The sequence below is a fragment of the Apodemus sylvaticus genome, chromosome 17, assembly GCF_947179515.1.
Source record: "Apodemus sylvaticus chromosome 17, mApoSyl1.1, whole genome shotgun sequence".
NCBI lineage: Eukaryota > Metazoa > Chordata > Mammalia > Rodentia > Muridae > Apodemus > Apodemus sylvaticus.
In genome coordinates, this window is record NC_067488.1 from 24052174 (window position 1) to 24074502 (window position 22329).

Genomic DNA, 22329 nt, shown 5'->3' on the forward strand with positions numbered 1-22329 from the left:
GTATGTACTCACTGATAAGTGGATATTAGCCTAGAAACTTTGAATACCCAGGTCATAATCCACAAATTAAATGATGTCCAAAAAGAATGGAGGAGTGGCCCCTGGTTCTGGAAAGACTCAGTGCAAGAGTATAGGGGAATTCCAGAACAGGGAAGTGGGAAGGGGTAGATGGAAGAATAGGGTGACGGAAGAGGGCTTGTGGGACTTGCGGGGAGTGGGGACCCAGAAAAGGGGAAATCATTTGCAATGTAAATAAAAAAAAATAAAATAAATTAAAAAAAAAAATCAAGTGGTCATTAAGGACTGAAGGTGCTCCGATAGGGAAACCATGTCAAGTTTCTGTGTGATTACAAACATTAGTCGCATGTTTTCAGAATTTTGTTAGTGTTAAAATGTATTTAACTAGAGAATCGTTCTGTGGTGAAAGTCAGAAGGCATAAGAATTCAGATTTAGACTCACTCGCCAACCTGTGTCATGACTCTTGTCACTCCATGAGAGTGGAATAATAGATCCTAGTTTTCCCTTAACGTTCTGAAAGCATTGTACCAGAGTGTATGTGAATGTTTACAGCTTAGTTGTCGGGCTCAGGTTTCTGACCTGACACATATCTTGGTGGTACAGTTTATCACAAATTAGGCTTTCAAAAACTACTTTGATATCTTTGGGTTTGGAATCTATATAAATGCAAATTATACTTTTACCATTGCATCTAGCCTGAAACATGATTGCGATTAGTACTGATTAAGGAGCCTTGTAAGATACTATTAAAGAAGCTATATAGAAATTAAAATCACAGTGCAGTTCTTGCCCACCCAGAGTATGAAATTCAGAGAAAATGTTCCTGTGTTTTCTTGCTTGACTATTTTTATTAGATTTCTATCCCATTTAACAGTAATGGGGAAGAAAGAGGAAATGGGCCTGCTGGCTTGTGCTGGTCCTTAGTGTGTAGAAACACGGGTCTAAAATCCAGTGTCAGTATTTTAATCATGGAATTATTCATAAGAATGATGCATCTGAGTAATAAGTAAAGTATAATCAAGTTGGGGCTGGCAAGATGGCTCAGCAGGAAAAGGCAGGTGTTTGTCGCTAAGCCCGAGGACCTGAATTTGATCCCCATGGCCTCCGTGGTGGAAGGAAAGGACTGATTTCTGCAAGTTGTCTTTGGATACACACGTGCACATACACTCACACACATGCACTCACACACATACATACTAAATAATAAATGTAAAAATGGTAAATTTTTAATATGAAGTCAAGTAATTAAATTCATGTTGACATATTGAACTATTTTTATTTATCCTATGATGATAAAGCACTGAGTGGTTCAGGACCTAATGAAATGTTTTTTGTTTCCTGAGATGAAAGTATTTTCCTTCTTTCCTTCCTTCCTTCTTTCCTTCCTTCCTTCCTTCCTTCCTTCCTTCCTTCCTTCCTTCCTTCCTTCCTTCCTTCCTTCCTTCCTTCCTTCCCTTGATGTGTGATTGTCTGGTTTATAGAGTGATAGACAGAGGCAGCGGTAGCCCCAGCTGGAGTCTGTCTAGTTCTGAGCTGTTGTAAGGAGCTCTGCTGTCCCTACTCTGTAATGTGACTGATGTATGGTGACAGACTTCAGTTGGAAGGGGGGGAGAATGCTTGTTTCAGGTATGATGTGCTGATTGCATTTTATAAAGTCCTCACTAGGTGTTACTCTGTTTTGATATAAGACCTATTCCATATTTTTCAAGGAAATTTGTGAAGATTAAGAATATATTTTAGGTAAAATCATTTGAAAATGCAAAGTCCTGCATGCATTTCAGATGCAATAATAACTTAGTGTGTATTCCTGATGTTGTAAGCATGGCTGGAGGAGACCTTGAGAGAATTTCCATTACCACCTCATTTCATGGCTACGCTTTAAATAATCTTTTAAATTTAGAGAAAATTGGAACATTCAGTCCTTTGCTTCCAATATTTATATTGTGGACTTCCAGTATAAATTTACCCTTTGTAGAACTGGTAACTTTTCATTACTGAATTGTTACCATGTTATATGTAATAAATAATATAATCATAATAATTTGTGTAGTAAAATGATTAAGGCAAGCTGTAGGTTGCAGTGTGACCTACAGATTATTTACAATCGGGTCATACTTGCAGAGTCTGTAGTTACTGTCTTGTGTGGATGCGTCGTCCATGCCTTCCCTTTTGTATTAATAGTGGATTTTGCTCTCATCATTTCCTGGCCGCAGTGGGTTTGAATGCACCTTTAATAAAACTGTACAAATTATTTTCCCAGAACTGGCTCATTACCGCATTCGTCTGAACAGTTGCTGGGCCATAAAGAGGGTCCCCGAGACTCAATCACATTACTGGATGCTAAGGAATTGCTGAAATATTTCACCTCGGATGGATTACCAGTCGGAGATCTTCAGCCATTACAGATTCAAAGGGGGTGAGTTACAAACTTACAGTTTGCAATTAATTTCTAAAAGCCATTTAAAAGTAGCATTATATTACCCCTGGAGTTAGTTGCTGCTCTGTGCTGAGGTAGAAATCCCAGGTTCACCTCTGCTATTTATCACTAGCCTCAGTCTCCTTGCATTTGCACTCACCAAATGTCCTTCTGTTTTGTGGCCCTGAATCTGAAGAAAATAAAGATGAGGGAGACAACTGAGTCCATCTCCCACAGAAGCAGGGGCATGGGCGTCTGCATTGTGTCCAGTGGGTCACGGTGGAACTTGTTCTTCCCTGTGTTTCCTTTATTCTTCTTTGGAGTGTCTCTGTGTGACTCAGGTGCGCCCCAGTGTACGTGCACATGTCAGCAGACAGCTTTGTGGGTTTTCAACTTTTCCTCTTCTGCCTTAGTGTTTCTTTTTGCTTTTGCCATTACTTTGCATGATGGCTGTCGGTCATAACTACTCATGGCAAAAACCCCGGCCTTCCAGCTGATGGAGGTGCAAAAACAGTCAAGAGTCTTTTGAAACTATGACCTTACCAAATACAAACACAGCATCTGCATACTGCTCCTGCCATTGCCTAGAGTATAAATAAAACTGTAGCATCAATTTTTGTGAAGATTACATAATGTACTTACTTCCCAAAATTCTTTTTTATTTTTAATCCATTATTTAAATTCTAAAGGACCAAAAGGTTGAATCTCACTTCGATCACTGTGATTTGCTGATTTTTGAATTGTGCTATAATAAATATTTATCTTAAAGGTAAGTTTTGGAAGGGGTTTGAGTTATTTCCGAAATAGTCAGAGTACCCTTGTCTTTTGTACAAGTTCCTGGGGAGAAAGGGTCCACAGCTGGGGGATTGTGTCTTTGTGGCATAATGCTCCTCATGGAATAAGACTACCGGATCTTTGGAGTCGCTTACTTCCTGGTGGCTTTGAGAGGCTGACAAACCCCTTTTAGTGGGAGCTGGGGAAGTAAAGCCTCACACAGATGCTCATCTCTAGTTATCATGCCGCGGTCCTTGATGGACCAGCCTGACGCCATCTTAAGATTAGAAGCCATCTTATTACAAGGTCAACATAAGTTCATTCCTGTTTTCTGTAATACTTGGATTTGAGCAGGTCTTGACCCATTTTCTAGAATTTGACATGTTCCACACCCTATACCCTGACGTCCACTCTGATAAGATGTTTTGCCAAATAACTTTGAAATATTCTGCCAAGTTCCTCTGTAACCAAAAGCTCTTGGAAAACCCCCAGTGTTGCAGTTTTGGGGGCTCTATAAACCCCACGTCTTCTTGTTCAATGCTATTTTCTCAAACCTCGCTTTAGGAAGAGAGCACTGTCTGACAGAAAATAAAGCTACATCATTTGACCAAAGAATGTGGGTAATGGTCTTTCCTTCCATTTGGCGGTATTAACAGTCCTTTCAGCCAGCAGCCCCACTGTAGATGAACGTGCTAGGACAGTGTGTGCATTTAGCTTCCATGTGGCCTTTTACTGCAGGGCCTTTCAGGTTGCAGTGAGGCACGTTGTTACTTGTGATGTACTTACAAAAGATTTCTTTTTGCTTTTGCTTTGACATTGTCTTATTATATGCCTTAGACTAACCTCAAATTCACTATATGGTCCAAGTTAACCTTGAACTTGCAATCTTTCTGCCTCTACCTCCCCAATGTGGAGGTTACAGGCACATGCCACTTTGCCTAGCTCTCAGAAAAAAATTTGGTGGTTCTTTGACATTAGGAAAGAAGGGGCATCATTACTGCATCTTCACTTCACACGGCGGTTCTCAACCTGTGATTTGTCACCGCTCTGGGGATCTAAAGCCCCTTCCACAGGGGGTTGCCTAAGACCATCAGGAAACATAGATATTTTAACATTATGACTTATATCAACAGAATTACAGTTATGAAGTAGAAATAGAAGTAATTGCATTGTTGGGGTCACCATGACAATGACGGACTGTATTAGGATGTCACGGTATTAGGAAGGTTGAGAACCACTGACCTAACATGATTGTTAAAAGCTGAGCTGACCTGGCTGCTCTCCCCTGGACAAGGCACCACCTGGTGGCTGTGTTACATTAAACAAAGGGACAGCCTTGCATCTTAGAGAACACCAAGAGAATAGGAAACATTAACAAATATTTGTTACATTTCTTTTAGAAAAACTGAGACAAAACTGAGGAATTAAATAAAAATAATCCACTGGGAAGGATTGAAATAAATGATGAAGAAAGGAGTAAAATGTGGAGTACTTTAGAGTCTTGTTTTACAGATTATTCATTTGAAGGGTCCCTCATCAAAATAATGAGGTCACTGCAATTTACTAATGATAATTTTTATAGACCACCATCAATAATGGTCTTAGCATATGAGGGTTTTTTCGTTGTTTTTTGTTTTGTTTTAGGATTCATTCATTGGTCCATGTCTGATATTTTAAGTAATAATTTCAAATGCTTGTTAAGTTCTGTACATCTTTGGACAGATGCACTGTTTGCTTTTCTGGGTTTACCTGCCTTTCCATAGTGCATCTTGTTCCAGCTCTGTATCCAAGCCTGGGTTTACTGGGTTTATCCACATTTCACTATGTAAAGGCTAACATTGTTGCAGACTTTGCCCATTTCCATGGAACTAATTCTGTGTCTCAGGACTGTGACCCGTCACGGGACCATTAGACCCATGGGTGGGAACTCATCAGGAAGGGGAGTCCGCATCAGGATAATCTGACTGCAGCAGTCTCTTGCATTCACAGTAGCCCTACAGGTTTAGGTGAGGAAGGACTAGAGTGGTGATACTGTGTGCAAGAGCTATGGGCTTGCTGATTGAAACGTTCTTCAGCAAACTCCAATGCAGCACTTAGTCTGGAGACTTTCTGATTCTTGTGGATTTGCTCACTTTTAACATAAGTGGCAAGCTGGCCACACACTGAGTTATAGGAAGAAGTAAATACATTTTATTTTATTTTATTTTTGGTTACCAAAGATTCAAGTTAACTTTATTCTTCTGACAAAATGTTTTAACTGAACAGCTGGACACAAACTCATCTCACCAAGGGTCAGAGCATGTAGGAATAATGTTGCTACCTGAATTTACTTTACAAATCATTTTTCTTTCCTGATTTACTTGGTCTCATCGTTCTGTTCACTGAGCGCCATCCCATCGTAATTTTTAAAATGGAAGCACAGGAAACAAATGGGGAAAGGGCACAGACTTAGTCTGGCTCGTTGCCTTTTTAGGCTTTTCAGGATACGTTAATGCCTTACACCGAGCAGGCTCTCATTCTCTTTCCCAGTCCTGCCTCCAACTCACTGCCCAGCCCAGCCTGGCCTGGAATGCAAGGTGCTCCTCCGGCCTCCGCCTCCTAGGTGCTGGGAGACTGCAGGCCTGCACCACTGCAGCCAGATACCTTGACTCATGTGCTTCCTGTCTTAGGGTTTCTATCGCTGTGGTAAATTACTGACTGAAAGCAACTAGGCTTACACTTCTGCAAAGTCCATCTTGAAGGAACTCAGGGCAGGAACCTGAGGCAGAACCCAAAGCAGACACCATGAGGGAGGGCTACCTACTGGCTTGCTCCCCATAGATTGCTCAGCCTGTTTCTTTATACCCTCCAGGTCCTGCCAGATGTGGCACCACACACAGTCAGTTGGGGCCTCCTGTATCTAAATCATCACTCAAGAAAATGCCCACAGGCTTGCTTACAGCCATATCTGTTAGAAATGTTTTCTCAGTTGAGGTTTCCTCTTCCTCAATGACTCTAGCTCATGTCAAGTTGACAAAAAACAAAATCAAAAACACCTCAAGTAGGGAAAGAAGTCAGATTTGGCTCCTTAGAAACTGTAACTTTCTCTGTCATGTAGTAAATCTTAAGTATAAATGAAACCCTTTTCATTTCAGGGAAAAGCCTTTTGTTTTGACACCAGAGCTTAGTCCTGGAAAACTTCAGGTCTTACCTTTTGAAAAAGCCTCGGAATGCCATTACCATGGAATTGAGTAAGTTTTTATCTACACTTTAGTGTATTGTTGCTACAGCTGCCTTGTTATAAGTATGTACAGCATATGAAATAAGATGATGTCAATTGATACAGACCCAAACAAAGTATGTGCTCAAACCAGTATATAATGCATATTCTACTAAAGAAAACGTATTTGATTACTAATTTGTTTTGGTTTATTTAAGTATCATTTTTAGTTATGCAGTATTTTTTATCAAAATTTTTGGCCCTACATTATTAGTCTGTATTTCCTCTATAGGTCACATTAAGGTTCCCTGGTCACTAATTGCATTGTAATTGCTTAGAAATGAGTACTACATGAGCTCAGAACCTGAACATGTTAATTATGCGCACATCATTATATCATTTCAGTTAACTTTCATATTCTCCTTACTTTGCTGGGTTCTTCTCCTCTTTCCACTCCCTCTAGACTCCCTGCCCTCAGCAAGCTCCCTGCCCACTTCCCTGCAGCTCTCTTACCTGTCTGTGTGTTGTGTTGCCATTAAGTTTAATTAGTGTTGCATGCATAAGCATTTATAGCTGATAAGAGCAACTTATCGATGGCATTACCACTGAAGAAAATACCCTCCCCACCTCCACCACGCCAAGCACCATCAAGTGCAATAGCTCGTCAGGGAGGGCGGGACCTCTCCTAAATCCGTGATGGAACACTGACAGGCCCAGTCTTACTTATGTAGCTCTTGTGCTGGTGACCACAGCTTTGTGATTTTCAAATGGCCACGTCATATCTAGAGAACGCATTTCCCAGTGCCTCTCCCTGGGCTCCGGCTCTGACAGACCTGCCTCCACTTGGTTGTCCCCTGGTGTGCTGCAGTCTGTTAGCCATTGTCTCCAGCACACAGAGGCGTCTCTGAGGAAGGCTGTGTGCAGGACTGGTCTGTGGGTACATACCCAAGTGTTGAGAATGCCCTTTGACAGGCAAAACAATAGTAATAGGTTCCTTCTAGGATCTATGGCCCAGAGCCTACTGTAGCCATTAATTTTTTTCTTTTAATTTACTCTTTGATAGTTTCATCCATTCATACAATGTTATCTTGATTATGTTACTTTTCCCTCCCCCTAATGGAGCTGCCCTAACCAGTGATTCATGCAGAGATGCTTTATAGCTGGCACAGGATTTTCATTAATGACCTTTGCCTTCTGGGAGCCACAGCATCCATGCATGCAGGGTGCTTACATTCAAACTTTTTTAAATTAAAGTTTTTACTTGGTTTACAAAGTAGTGGGTTTCTGTGTAGCTTTTTCAGCCACCCTCAGTTTTAGTTAGCATCCGCCCCCTTTACTGCTCCACCCTTCCCTTCTCCCCTCCCCCTCCTTTTTTCCCCTTCCCCCTCCCTTCCCACCCCCACTCAGGCTTCCCCCATGTCCACTCCCCTAACCTCCTTCTTACATTCTCTTCTTCTTTAGTCCACAGTCCTACGTTTCCAAAGCACATTCTTGGCTTTCTTTGGCTTCAGTTTTCCTTAGAGTTTACTCCTAAAGGATACCTTCTGGCAATACTGCTGTCTCCATACAAGACTGTCTGCAGTGAAAAACGGGGATGCACCTCCCCTTTTCCTCATTGATTTGATTGCTATTTATTTACTTACATTTTATTTATTGTTGTTGTGGTGTGTGTGTGTGTGTGTGTGTGTGTGTGTGTGTGTGTGTCAAGGCCAGAGCTGGATGTAAGGCTTCTTCCCAGATTGCTCTCTGCCTTCTTCCCCTCAGGGTCTCTCACTGAACTCAGAACTCAGTGATTTTTTTATCCAAGCTGGATGCCAGCAATGCTCTCACAATCCTCTTTGCTCATTTCCTCCCTTGTGGAGCTGGGGTTACAGGAACACATGGCCTCCCTCAGCCTTTTGCCCTGTGTGCTAGACTCAGGTCCTTGTGAATGCCTAGCTAGCAGTGTCACCCACTGAGCCGTCTCCCACCTGATGTTTGCTTGACTGCCTTTTCTTTTCTGAGACAAGGTCTCATTGCATAGCCCGGGCCAGCTTGGATGTGCTGTATAGACCAGGCTGATCTCGCAGAGATCCACCTGCCACTACCTCCCTAGTTCAGGGAGTAAAGGTGTGCACCACCACGCCTAAAGCCCGTGTTTTTAAATGTATATTTAAAATCCTGTTCCGTATATTATGACCTATAAAGTTCTGCTCCCTAATTTTGATAGGTTTAGAGCCTTCTACTCTATTTTTACTATTTTACTTAATATTCATGAATACATATATAATGATCCTAATCTATAATGAAACTTAAGTGGGAGTTCTAGATAGTTTGCATGTAACTCACATCTGAGGGTTGAAACCAGTAGGCACCGCTTATATTATCAGGGACTGAGTGTGTGCTGAATAAAAGTAGTGCTAGTTATATCTGCCCTGCTGCACTCACAGGCACCCCAGGACACAGGCGCCTTTTGCTTCTTTGGCCCTAGAAGCTCAGGCTAGCACCGCTTTGAATGAAACCTTAATACTTGCATCTTAATATCTGGCTGGAGTGCCTGTCATGTAACCGCATTGTAGACCATGTTTCCACAAGTAATTTAGTTTTGTTTATCTTGTGCATCATCTCCCTATTTTCTTTTGCTTTAATTTAATAAGAAAAATACTAATGGTACATCTGAATTTATAAACAATATGCTCTTTATGTTCATTTATTAAAATATTAATGAATACTTGTTTGTGCATTACTGTCCTACACCCTTATGGTGTTTTATTTACAATATCATGAGATGCATTTATCAGATCTTACAGGCTTAGTTAGGGTTGCTGTTGCTATGAAATACCATGACCAAAATCAAGTTAGGGAGGAGTGGAAAGGCTTTACTGGTGTTTTGCTTCCACATCCACAGCCCATCACTGAAGGGGGTTAGGCCAGGAACTCACGCGGGGCGAGAATCTCAGGGTGCTGGTTACCTGCTTGCTCCTCCTGGCTTGCTCATCCTGATTTCTTAGGCTGGCCCCGCCCAGGATGGCCTGGGCTGTCCTGCATCACTCCCTATTTGGGGGGCTAGAAAAGGGGAAATCATTTGAAATGTAAATAAATTATATCGAATAAAAAAAAATTAAAAAAAAAAAAAGAAGAAGAAACTGAGCCACAGGCTTACCTATAGCTCCATCTTGTGGAGGCATTTGTCTTAATTGGCGTTTTCTCCTCTCAAATAACTTTAGCTTGTGTCAAGTTGACACAAAACTAGCCAGCACAGCAACCATAAAACATTTAGCTATTCTTATGTAGAAATTATGAAACTGTTTATCATTTGTCCAACAATAAATATTCCCCTGACATCAGATATATACCTTGTATTCTGTGTCTTTCCTTTACCATGTCACTTTGTCTTAAAGACCATTTTAATGACAGCATAGGGAGCACGTGCACTGTGCATAATTCAGTTGAAGGGCATTGGGAGTACCTAGGATTATAAGGCAGTTAAAAGTCCACATCTTAGAAACACAATATTATAGTACAACAATACCCTTATAATCATAGGATATTTTTCTCTCCAAACAGTTCAATATACATGCTTATCAGATATTGCATTGCTTCTTGCCCAGAGTCTTTGCACAATTCATGATTCTTAATTATACTGTACATTTTACTTATATCCATGGACAAAGTATGAGTAACCTCATGGTTATTGCTGTGTTGTTTTGTTTTGTTTTGCTTTGCTTTGCTTTGTGTTTTTTTTTCCCCACAAAATATGCTAAACCAAAGGCTAGAGAAAGAATCAAACATTGGGATCTGTGATGTAAACCCACCCTTTTGCCTGTTAGTCCTCTGACTGAAGCACTGATTTTTCATAGTAAACCAGGGTCTCTCCAGTCTTCTACACTTTAAGACCACTGAAGTAGCTTTGAATTTCCGCTATATATGTAAGATTTGTAATAACTGTGTTATTGCATATACACAGTTATTACAGAGTGAAATGATTTCTACAGTCAGGTTAACATAGCCACCACCTCACAGTTACTTCTTTTGTCATGTGTAATAAGCACTGAAAGTCTAATGCTAGGGAATTTACAGAACAGAACACGCATGGTTTCCTCCTGCTGTACAGTAGAGCTCTAGACTTACTTGTTCTACAGGACTCAGTCATTGGATCCTTGGCTGACACCACTGTCTGTTTCCTAACAATGACCTGTATTCTGACAGCTGTTCTGTGTGTTCTCTTTTTGTCTTAGAATCTTCTTTAAATCCATTTTTGGAAGTGTCAGTGACTGAGTTAGTGTGCATGGTGTATACAGGTTTCAGTGGGTTATAAGATCTAGCCATGCACTGACTAGAGTAAGATGAACCTTTTCCCTTAATCTAAGGGATGCTACACTCATAACTAAATGGTTACTAGGGCTCGGCAGTCACCAACTGCAGTTTACGTTCTGACTATGCTATATGTGACTGGTGTGTTGTGAGATGCACTCCGGGGATGATGGAGGCAGCCCTGTCCATTTGGTGGCTATTGCATGTTTTGAAGTCTGACCCTCGTATACCACCCACAAATAATCCTGATAAAGCCTCCTTCTATAAGTAGCTCAAATCACATTTTGCGCATTAGGCAGCAGAAGCATAAAATAATCTGCCCAAATTCACATAGCTAATAGGTAAAGGAGCCAGGACTTAAATCCATATAAATCTATGATCTTATAATCTTTGAAATCAAAGATGTCTCCTGAGGGAAAAATAAAGTTCTGAAAGCCTCATCGGGCTGTCTATGTCTAAGAAATGAGGCGTTTCTTGGGAGACAAATTCTGGAATTAGGGGCCATGTTAGAGCCCTTTTCCAGGTGAGCAGGACAGATGACAGAGAGGTTTGTGTCCTTTCTACTTGGACCCTCATCATGGTGAAGTCATTTGTGGTCCTTGATGCAGGTATGGCAAGGGGAGGATGCGGAGTGATGTGCAAGGTCACCCACACTTCCCTGCGTGCTTGCTTGTTGTGCTTGGCGTGGGCTTAGAGTCCAGATGCAGCCACACAGCTAATATGTCATTGAGTCACTGGATTAGGCTGAACCAGATATACAGGCAACCAACACGTCGGGTGATGAGTGAATTTCAGTTACCTTATACCTATAAATCTTTGTGCTGACAGTAAACTCGCCCTTTCCAGCAGAGTCAGCGTTTCCCATGGTTGCATCCCTGTCATGCTGAGAAGTCAGAGGTGGCTAGAGTTTTAAGAAGTATTAAAACAGCAGCCATGCTAGTTTGGACATAACCCAAAAGATGAACTGAATCTGTTGCCACAGAAGTGCAGTTGAAGAGGAATTAGATTGTACTCCACATTGGTAAATCTTTCTGTCCAATAGCAGACTAGAAAAAAATAACGGGAGCTGCTGAGAAGTCGGCCATTCAGCCAACTTTCCAACAATTGTTAGGAACCTCGGTAGGCTTTAAGACCGTGCCGTGCTGTTTTCATTTTTTTTTTCTTTTAGAAAGGGAAAAAGATCCCATTGTTCTCCTGGATGTTTGATTTCAATGCTCTTTCCTCATTTTAGATATTGCCTGGATGACCAAAAAGCTTTAGAAAGAGATGGGGGATTTTCTGAACTTCAGTCTCGCCTTATTCGTTATGAGACGCAGACCACCTGCACCAGAGACAGTTTTCCAGTCCCCACTGTGCTGAGCCCTCTTCCATCCCCTGCAGTGCTGTCAGAGCCTCAGAGTGTCCCCGAAGGAGAAGCACTGCAGGGCGAGCTCCGAACTGAAGTTTCCGGATTGAAACGGAGATCTAAGGACCCCGGTTGCCTTTACCCCCAGAAAAGGTGACCTGTCAAGTGCATAGGAGCAGTATCTCCAGACACGTGTCTTGCTCTCCGTAGGATTGCCTTTCATGTCTGCCTCGCAGTTTTACGCTACTGTCTGCATAGGTTTTTAGGTTCATTCCTTCTTACTAGGAAGCTCGTTTGTATTTTGAGCGCTTAACTGGTTTTGCTTAAAAGGTATCAAAGGAAATGACTTGGAAAAACAAGGAGCTTTTGCTTTCTGTGCTAATGCACAGCTCATTAGCACAGTGGGAGTGTCAAGCTGTCAAGACCAGAGCTCCAGAGGTGTCACCAGTAGGCAAGGGCTCAGCTGCCCTTTGAAGATGATAGTTGCTGGGTGGAATTTGTTGTTAACTCTGTGTTCCTTCTCTTATTTGCCTTGGCCTTCAACCAAGAGGCTTCATGGACCCCACTTTAAATTGTACATTGTTAATACATTTTATGGAACTTTTCAAGACACTTTGTTTTGTTAGCTAAATAGTCCAAATATATTAGAATCTAGATGTTGATAAAATAAATACTGAATTTATAGATCTTTAGGCCACATGTTAGATTTAGGCCCTGGGCATATAAAATATGCTGTAAGATCTGGCTATACTTAAGCCCTTAAAATAACTATAAAATGTGTAGAAAGAAAATTTTGAAGACCTTTTGAATAGGTGAAAATATAAAAATACTGTTTCCTGCTATGCAATAGCTAAATGATTTTTATGACATCTTTGTTAGTTTGTGGAAGTTTTTATGTCTGATTAAGTTGCAAAGCAAAGCCGTTAAAAAGATTTATATTCAGGCAAAGCCTACTGTATACTGGAGCGTGCTGTAGCCTGAGAGGACTGGAGGGAGGCTTCTAATGTCTGTTTTGAGAAAGGAACACATTCCTGAATCATTGTGGAAGGCACTACAAACGATTTAGAAAAACTGAAACAAGAACCAGTTTTTGTTCTACTTGTATTTGTTTTTAGTTACTTACTTTGCTCAGAGTTGCAGAGGGATAGCACAAAGGGGGGCCCACCCATGGTAAGATGAGTCCTTCCCCATCGATCAGTGCAGTCATGAGAACACTGCACGCATGCCCAGAGAGTCTAGATTCTGTCCCGTTGACAGCACTATCACAGTGCATAAGTCACAAAACTAAAGGAGCAGCTTCATTGTTTGGTGTCTATTATTTTATGCAAACTAGCAAGAGATTTTAGTTTTCTTGGATTTGTGTTTAAATGAAAATAGTTGTAACATTTAAAGTGAAAAGTTGGCTCCATTGTTGATTCATTTCATTTGTACTTTTTTTCCAACCTACAGAATTATGAAATCAGAAAGCTCGGATTGTTTGCTTTCTCAAGCAAGTTGCAATAGTAATCGTTACCATCACTCAGGGACATCCAGGAAGCCTCAGGCAGAGCACTGTGTACCGTCACTTCCACTTCCTGGTCGGGAAGCTTCCAAAGTTACCACAAAGACCAGTGCAGGACAAAAACGAGCACACGAATCAAAATCATCAAAGCAAATTAAGGAATCACGATCCCAGAAACACACACGGGTAAAAACTTCCTGCTTTCTCAGTTCTGCACGAAAAAACTTCATTGTGTGAATCTTTAAAAAAATAAAAAATGCCTAACGGGTTTATGAAGAATAAAATAACATCCTGAACTTACAATCATCAGATGCTAGAAGGAGGGAGAAGACTGGTGCTCCCGGGTAGAACATTTGCCTAGCATGTGTGAAGCCATGAGTTCAAAAGTCAGTGTGGCTAGGAATGAAGGTCTGTGAGGAAGACATGGGAAGGGTACGTAAGGGACACAAATGAGACAGAAGTTGATTATTTATTGTAAAAGTTGGCATGTCAGTGTGTCAGAACAGGAACGTTATAAAGGTTCCCTCTTGATTTTCCAGGTTCCCTCTTGATTTTCCGTGCTTGAAATCTTTCTTCTAAAGAAGATTTCCCTGCTGTGTATAATTTGGCATTCAGGTTTCAGGTCACAGTGTGTGATTTCAATCCCTCTCCCCAGTTACAGTAGGCACTTCCTGCTGAACAAGAATCCTGAGGCATGGATGAGAGTGTAGATGTTAGGGCTGCCTTTTCTCAAGGCTTTTGTCAGAACAACCATATTTATCCTGAGTACAGGCAAAGGCCTGTATAGTTCACAATTCGTTTATCATCAGAATTGAAATAGTTGCTCCTTTCTGTTGAAGATGCTGAAGGAGGTGGTTACAGAAACCCTGAAGAGGCACCGCATCACCGAGGCCCATGAGAGCTTCACTGCCTGCAGCCAGAGACTCTTCGACATCTCCAAGTTCTACCTGAAGGTGTGGTGTCTTCCCTACTCACCGTTGGGTTTGTTTCGTGTTTGGATGTCTCCGTGAGATGTGTGCACATAGGTTTTATGTTATCAGTGTGCACTTGCTGCCAGGCTGCTTTAAACGGAGGCAGGAATACGGCAGTGAAACTGCTTTACATTTGCTTTATTTGATGTTAGCCTTGCATATAGAAAGATGCTTCAGTCAGAGAGAGGCCTTAGTGCTTTTCCTAACAGGTCTTTTACTAAGGCAGAGCCTTAGCATCAATTGGTAATTATTTTACAATTAAGCTATATGAAGCTAAATAGTGAGTATAGTATTTTATTACAAAAAGTAATAAACAGGCAGCTGTTAATTTTGGCCCGATGTAAGGAGTTAGGTGGGGGTAAGGGGCTGCTCAGGTGATAATTTTCTTTATTTTCTTTTCAAATCACGTGTTTTTGTGTGCTGTGAATGTGTGGTACATTGCACATGCATTCATAGGCCAAAGATGAATAGCAAGACAGAGTCTCTCACTGACCTGGAATCTTGCCATTGTGCTGATCACGGTTGGCCACTGAGCTGCCACGATCCTCCTGTCTCACCTCCTAACTCTGAGGTTAGAGGAATACACAGCCATGCTTGGTCTTCTCTGACTGTGCTGGGGGTTTGAACTCAGGTCCTTGTGCTTACACAATAGGCATTCTCTCTTATTGAGCTTTTCCCAGCCTCTACATGACGGTTGGATGTCAGCTTTCTGAGACTTGGGTGCTGTTTGATCTTCTTTGCCTGAGACCTAACCAGCAAGCAGAAGTAGGTCTTGGGGTAAAATGGCAGGAGTGACACATGCATTCAGTACCCTCTCTTAAGTCTGCTCAAGCTGGGCAGCATCACTACAAAAAGCAAGTGGAGAAAGGTAAGAAAAAGCTATACAAATAGATTTCATTGAGTAAGCACACAAAAGCGTGTGCACAGTAAATGAAGTTATGAGAAACCTTCCTGATTTCTACACAAAATACCAGTAAGCCTGGTGCTGCTTCAGCCAGAAGCCAGAGGAAGCAGAGGAACTAAACAAACCACAGTGAATGGCCTTCTTCCACAGTGGTGACTACAGGGCCTTTGAACAGTTCTGTGCCCACACCTCTCACAGGAAGGTCGCCAGTGCAAAGGAAATGCTGGGTGCGTCAGTGAGAAGCCAGCTGGTCATCTGGTCCCCTTCCTGGTAAAGCCACCAAGCTCAGCACTCAAGGCATCCATAGTTTCAGTGTCTTTTTTCTAAGTAGAGAGGACAACAAAGGACTAGCAGACTGTGTGGAGAACTTCTGACTCAAGGGAAGCCAAAATGTAAAGAAAACTCTGAAAAGTTTTCTAAAAAGTTTAGAAAGTGGGAGAAATATTATAAACACTAGAATTATCCCAGAAATAAAACCGTGCCCATAAAACTAGAACTATGTGCTATCACCAAAGCCACACACAGAATACTACGGCTTCTCTTAATTAAAGGTGTGAGGAAACCAACTTAATAGAAATGCTGCACAGCTGAGCTGGAAATTTTTTACAAATAGTAAGAAATAAACCAGAAGAACTCTAGAAAGAGAAAATGGAGGCTAGATCCAGAAGGCCCTCTGCTGATAATAGGAGCTTCAAAGATAAGAGACAGTGGGAGAGAGAATTGTGAAAATACAGCAAAGCTTCCGTTAGGGACACACTCACTTCCTGATATATTATTTTCTTTGAGGCTGTTGCAAATGGGTATGTGTCCGTGATCTCTGCTGTGTATTTACTGTTGATGTCTAGAAAAGCTACTGATTTGGTAAATTCTATATTCTGCCACATTGTTGAATTTGTTGTTCCTTGAAGGTTTCTGGTAGAGTTTTTGGAATCTCTTCTGTATGATATGCCATGTGCAGACAGGGATCCTTGGACTAATCTTGCCCCCTTTTATCCAAAGTTTCCCTTCTTTTTTCTTATTGCTCTGGCTATATCTTCCAGCACAGTCTTGAGAAGTTAGGGAAATGACACCCTTCACAATATCCACAAACAATATAAAGTATCTTGGTGTGACTCTAACCAAACAAGTGAAAGATCTATACGACAAGAACTTCAGGTCTCTGAAGAAGGAAATCGAAGAAGACCTCAGAAAATGGAAAAATCTGCCATGCTTGTGGATTGGCAGATTCCCCCGGCATGCAATAAAGACACATGTTCCATTATGTTCATAGCAGCCTTATTTATAATAGCCAGAAGCTGGAAAGAACCCAGATGTCCCTCAAAGGAGGAATGGATACAGAAAATGTGGTATATTTACACAATGGAATACTACTCAGCTATTACAAACAATGAATTCACCAAATTTTTAGGCAAATGGTTTGATTTGGAAAATATCATCCTAAGTGAGGTAACCCAATCACAAAAGAATACACATGGAATGCAATCTCTGATAAGTGGATGTTAATTAGCCCAGAAGCTCTGAATACTGAAAGCACAAATCGCATAACAAATGACTCCCATGAAGAAGTATGGAGAGGGTCCTGATCCCGGAAAGGATTGATCTAGCGTTGGAGGGGAATATAAGGACAGAGAAAAAGGAGGGAGGTGATTGGAGAATGGGTGGAGAGAAGGTTTATGGGACATATGGGGAGGGAGGATCTGGGAAAGGGAAAATCATTTGGAATGTAAACAAAGAATATAGAAAATAAAAATATTAAAAAAAAAAAGGAGTGTGGGTAATGGACAGCCCTGTCTCATCCTGAGATCTGTAGGGTCGCTTCAGGTTTTTCTTCAGTTAGGATGATGCTGGTGTGAGTTTTTCTTCTCCAGCTTCTATATGTTGAAGCATGTTCCCTCTGCCCTGCTTTATCTAGCACTTTTATCATGAAGACGTTAGATTTTGTCAGATGTTTTTCCTGCATCTTTTGTCTTTAAGTCCATTTATGTTGAACCATCCCTGCATCTCAGGGATGAAGCCACCTTTATCCCTGGTGGATAATATTCTTGATGTATGTCTGTATTTGGGTTGTAGGCATTTTTTTGAGTGTTTTTGAATATACCTTCCTCAGGGAGATTGACCGTAGTTCTCATTGTTGTGTCTTTGCCTGGTTAGGTGTCAGAGAGAGGTGAGCTTCATTAAAGGAGTTTGAGAGTGATCTATCTGTTAATGGTTTTTTGTTTGTTTTTGTTTGTTATTTGTTTTTATTTTAATAGTTTAAGAAATTTTGGCTGTAGATCTTTAAAAGTCTGGTAGAATTTTGCTGTGAATTTATGAGGACTTTTCTGTTACTATTTCAGTCTATTCATTTGTTATAGATCTGTTTAGAATATCTATTTCTTCCGCTTTCAACTTTGGTGATAAAGTCTTACCAACGTGGTTCCCTAAACATGGCCTGAACACACACGTGTACACACACACACACATGCACACATATACACATGTGCACACACACACATGCACACACATATACACACATACACACATGCACACGCACATACACACATGCACACATATACACATGTGCACACACACATGCACACATATACACATATGCACACACATACACACACATGCACATACACACATACTAACATACATACACATACACACATGTACATACACACTCAGACACATACACATATACACACATGTACACGCTCACGTACATGCACACGTATATACATGCGCACACATACATATACACACACATGCACATACAGACATACACATGCATGCACATGCACATGTGCATACACTCACATACACAAATATGCACACACACATACACACACACACACACATACACACACACACACACACACACACACATACCAATAATTAAAGAAAAAGAAAACCATAGATTTAGAAAAGAGGGGGGGAGGACTTACATGGAAGGAGTTAGAGGGAGGAAAGGAATGGGGAAAATGATGTAATTATATTATAAATTCAACAAATAAATATTATATTTTTAAAAAGATCCCAGAAATGAGGAATCCAGGCTTCTTGTTAGACAAGATGCTGCTTTCCCAAGTCAGTAAGTAAAATGACAGCAAGCCACTAGACTGTCAGGTCTCCAGGTATCCGGAATATTTTCTGAGATTTCCTAAGAGAAAGGGTGCTTATTTATTGAAAGGTCCAAGAATTAAATGGTGTCAGACATTTCCAGGGTATCTCAGTCCCTAGAAGACAGTAAAAAGCACCTTCTAGTTCTGAGGGAAAGTGACCTGTCTGGTCTATAAGCCAATCAGATGAGAAGAGTTAATAACAACATTTTCATCCCAGAAAAGGTTTTAAAGTAAATCTTTCTCTTTTACAGAATCTGTTAGAAAATCAAGTGGAGCACATAAAAGGCTAAACCAAGAAATAAAACAAAAATTGACTTAAAATGAGACAAACAAACCCCAGGGGGCTGGCCTACGGAGACTCCAGGCAGCTGGGGCAGGCAGAAGGAAGATCTGTGGGTTCAGAAACAATAATGAGGTTGTCAGGAAAGCCCCCCCAGAAAAGGGTGGTGAGAGATTATCCAGGACATGTCAGTGTTTTAAAAAGCTTTTTCAGGCATTTAATCAACCCATTATCAGACAGGGGGAAATATCAGAGGTGTGTATGTGGAACACTGTTGGTGGAGAAAAAAATATCCCACCAATAACCCAGTCACTTCACTAGAGGAAGTGTAGAAGCTGAATGAATCAGACGTGGCCACAGTACACTGATTGCCTCGTGGTTACACAGCCTTTCTTAGATACAGTAAAGCAAGCACAAGCTAATTATGAAGGCCAAGCTGTGAGGTAATGATACTGTAGAGGAAGAGCGAGAGAAGGTAGTGGTGGGCATAGACCTAGACCTGACTGTTAATGATCCGTGCTATTCGTCATTCTGAAACTGCTAAATCATCAGGGACCAGCAAAGCATTACAGATGGAGATGTGGTGGTACACACAGGAGGGATTGCTAGAAGAATTGAGAGTGGCCACCTCTGTGAGGTATTACCTGCTTACTAGAGGATGCATTTCCCCCTTTTGTACAATTAAGCTTTATTTTAATTTTGTGTTTTAATTTGATATGTTCTCCAACTCCTCTGCCTGCCCCCCTTTCTGTGAGTTGAACGCAGGATTTTGTACATAGCACAGGTACTCCACCACTGAGCCCAGTCCCCAGCCTTACTTTCTAAAACCAATTTTAGAAAGTAAGATTCTAGTGTTATTCTTCTTTGTGGTAGAATGAAATAGCTAAAAAAGAAGTAAAAATATGTATCTGAACAATTAGTAGAAACCAAATGTTTATTTCCCAAGGACTAAAGCATCAGTGGTCCAGTGTGAGGGTGAGCATGGGCCAGCATTGTTGGAGACATGGGATGTGGGACAGCGCGCGCGCGCGCGTGTGTGTGTGTGTGTGTGTGTGTGTGTGTGTGTGTGTGTGTATCCGTCCGGCCATCCCTCCATCTGTCCATCTGTCTGTTTGGTGAGAGAATTTCAGTATTTCAGGATGAGACTATTACTACATTGATTCTGGCAATATTTTCCTAATTGCAGTGGTACTTGTAGAATTCTTTAGGATAATCTCAAGTTCATTTATAATGAGCTGTTGGTAATGTAATAAACAAGGCTCCAAATGCTGTGTTTCATTAATGTCTAGGATCTGAAAACATCAAGGGGTCTCTTTGAAGAAATGAAGAAAACAGCCAACAACAACGTGGTGCAGGTAAGTAATTCTCAAAAAAGCCACGTTCAATTAAATTAGGATTTTGTTTCAGGGTTGTTGTTCTGCTGTTAACTGACGGTAAAAATAGAGATGGTTGTTTCACCTCCACCCTTCTGAGATATCCTTGATATTTAACAATAGATTTGTTCAGGCAAAGTCTAATAACACTTAATAGGTAGTTTTATCAAAAAAGATTTTCTCAAATGATATTAAAAGAGAAAAATGAGAAAAATAATTCAAAGAACTAGGAAAAATACTCTATTTTGATTAGCTGTTTTCCAAGTTTGGTTTAACTCTTTTGAGTGACCATTACAAAGGTGCTTTCAAATAAAGGTAAGGAAGTAGCTTGAGCCGTTGTCTGGCCCACTGAGGACAGTCACAGGACTCAGCTTCGTGTGTGAGGCTCAACATGCCCTTCACTTGGAAAATAAAATATCCTTAGGTATAAAGACTGAATGCTGCTTTTTTAATTTACATTTTCTGTGCTATCTTTGAAGGTTTTGTTGAAAAAAACAAAAACAGTTGAGATTTAATACATATATTTTAATACTGGAGTAAACGGGGTGGGGGGTGGGAGGAGGGAAGTGAGGTGCCCTGGAGGGAGGGCACACCCACCACATACTTTTGAAGCCGTGGGAAGTCGTTTCACCACGTGTGGTTTGCACAGTGATTCTATAATCGTGCATCTGTTTTCTTCCCCAGGTGATTGAATGGGTGGTAGAAAAGATGAGCATGAAATAAGTGGCCACATCTCCCTTCACTTAGGCAACTGTACCCAGCCTGCAAACTGTACTCAGAGGAGAGGAGATGCTACGTTTGTAAAGCGGGCCCACGGGGCCCTGTATTTATATAGTCTTGTGACGCTCAGTTAAAGTATTTTTAACTAATGCACTTATTTTTACAGTTTCACAATATTTTAATATGTTATATTTTAAATGTTTTAACTCTTGGCTATTTAATAGTTTAATAAACAGTAATATTTCGTTACTTCCTGTATTGCATGTCCTTATTAGTGTGCCTGATTGGGTTGCTGCCTGTGGTAGTGTGAATTGGAATGTTCCCCACAAGCTCTGGCGTTGGTCCTCAGATGCTGGTCCTGTTGGGGGAAACTCAGGAGGTGCCTTGTTGGAGGAGTGTGTCACTCACTGTACGTGACATTGAGGCTTTGAGTGTGCTCTCTCTGCTTCCTGCTTGTGGTCCTGCTTCTGCTCTAAGAGCACTAACTAACCACTGTGGCACTGGTGGTTACTACAGAATCATGACTTCTGAGAGGTAAAATGTATGGGTTTTAAGCCTTTCAGTATTTCCAAATTGCCTTCCAGAGTGTCACCTTGTGATTGTACTGTCAGCATCCCTCTCCACTTTCTCCAAAGACTGAAACCAGTGAAAGTGAAAGTTTGAAAATGAGTTAGCAACATTTTTATTGTTTATTCTCAGCTTTGGATCTTTTTCATTCTGAACACTCTATAACTTTTGCTTGTTGGTTTGGAAGAATTTTTACATATCGAGAGCTTTAGCCTGTTTCATTTTCTTTGGTGTTTTGAAACCTTCAGCTTTTCTGAAGTAAGTTGCTGGGATTTTTTTCTTTGCAGTCTCTTCCACTTCTCAAAATGTGCCCAACGTGTGTGCTCTGTTTGCTCACGTGGAAACCAAGCTAAGACTTTCAAAAAGTGTTTGTGGGTATCCTTGAAGCTGCTGATTTCAAAGTCTCCCCTTTTATCTAAACCTTTCATATCTGAAGATATTGCAGAGAATGAAGGAATAACTTAAAGATTCTCTTTGATCAGCAAAATTATCTTTTAAAATGTTCTCTAGCAATAGGGTTTTGGGGTGTAAATTTATTCAACAAACTAATAGAAATTTACAAGGTAAAAGGTACTAGCTAGTTTCTCAGAGCAATGGATTAGCAGAGGCAACTTGGGAAAGTTTATCTAGAAACAGTAATAGCCATAGAAGTGAAAACGTTTGTGACCTCAGTTTTCTAGTCTAAAAGCAGAAAGTAGTCCTGACTGCATAGGCATCATGGAGGGTGGTACTAATCACAAGTGTGTGGAGTAATTATGTGCCAGATATGGTGCTAAAATATTTTACATGTGTCCTAGTGCTAACAAATGAGGTAAATATCCCCTCTTAAGGACTAGAGATAAGATGAAATGTAGTCTCCCATA

General features: G+C 40.9%; 1 protein-coding gene across 1 annotated transcript in view; it reads left to right on the forward strand.

Moving 5' to 3' along the window:
- Nucleotides 1–21148, forward strand: part of Mtbp (MDM2 binding protein) — a 73895-nt gene extending 52747 nt beyond the window's left edge. The window contains exons 16-22 of the mRNA XM_052160586.1: nucleotides 2280–2435; nucleotides 6344–6439; nucleotides 11933–12199; nucleotides 13496–13733; nucleotides 14387–14500; nucleotides 20096–20161; nucleotides 20864–21148. Of these exons, the coding sequence (XP_052016546.1) occupies nucleotides 2280–2435; nucleotides 6344–6439; nucleotides 11933–12199; nucleotides 13496–13733; nucleotides 14387–14500; nucleotides 20096–20161; nucleotides 20864–20902 (976 nt within the window). The 3' untranslated portion in view covers nucleotides 20903–21148. The remainder of the gene's footprint in view (nucleotides 1–2279; nucleotides 2436–6343; nucleotides 6440–11932; nucleotides 12200–13495; nucleotides 13734–14386; nucleotides 14501–20095; nucleotides 20162–20863) is intronic.
- The last annotated feature ends 1181 nt before the right edge of the window (nucleotides 21149–22329 follow it).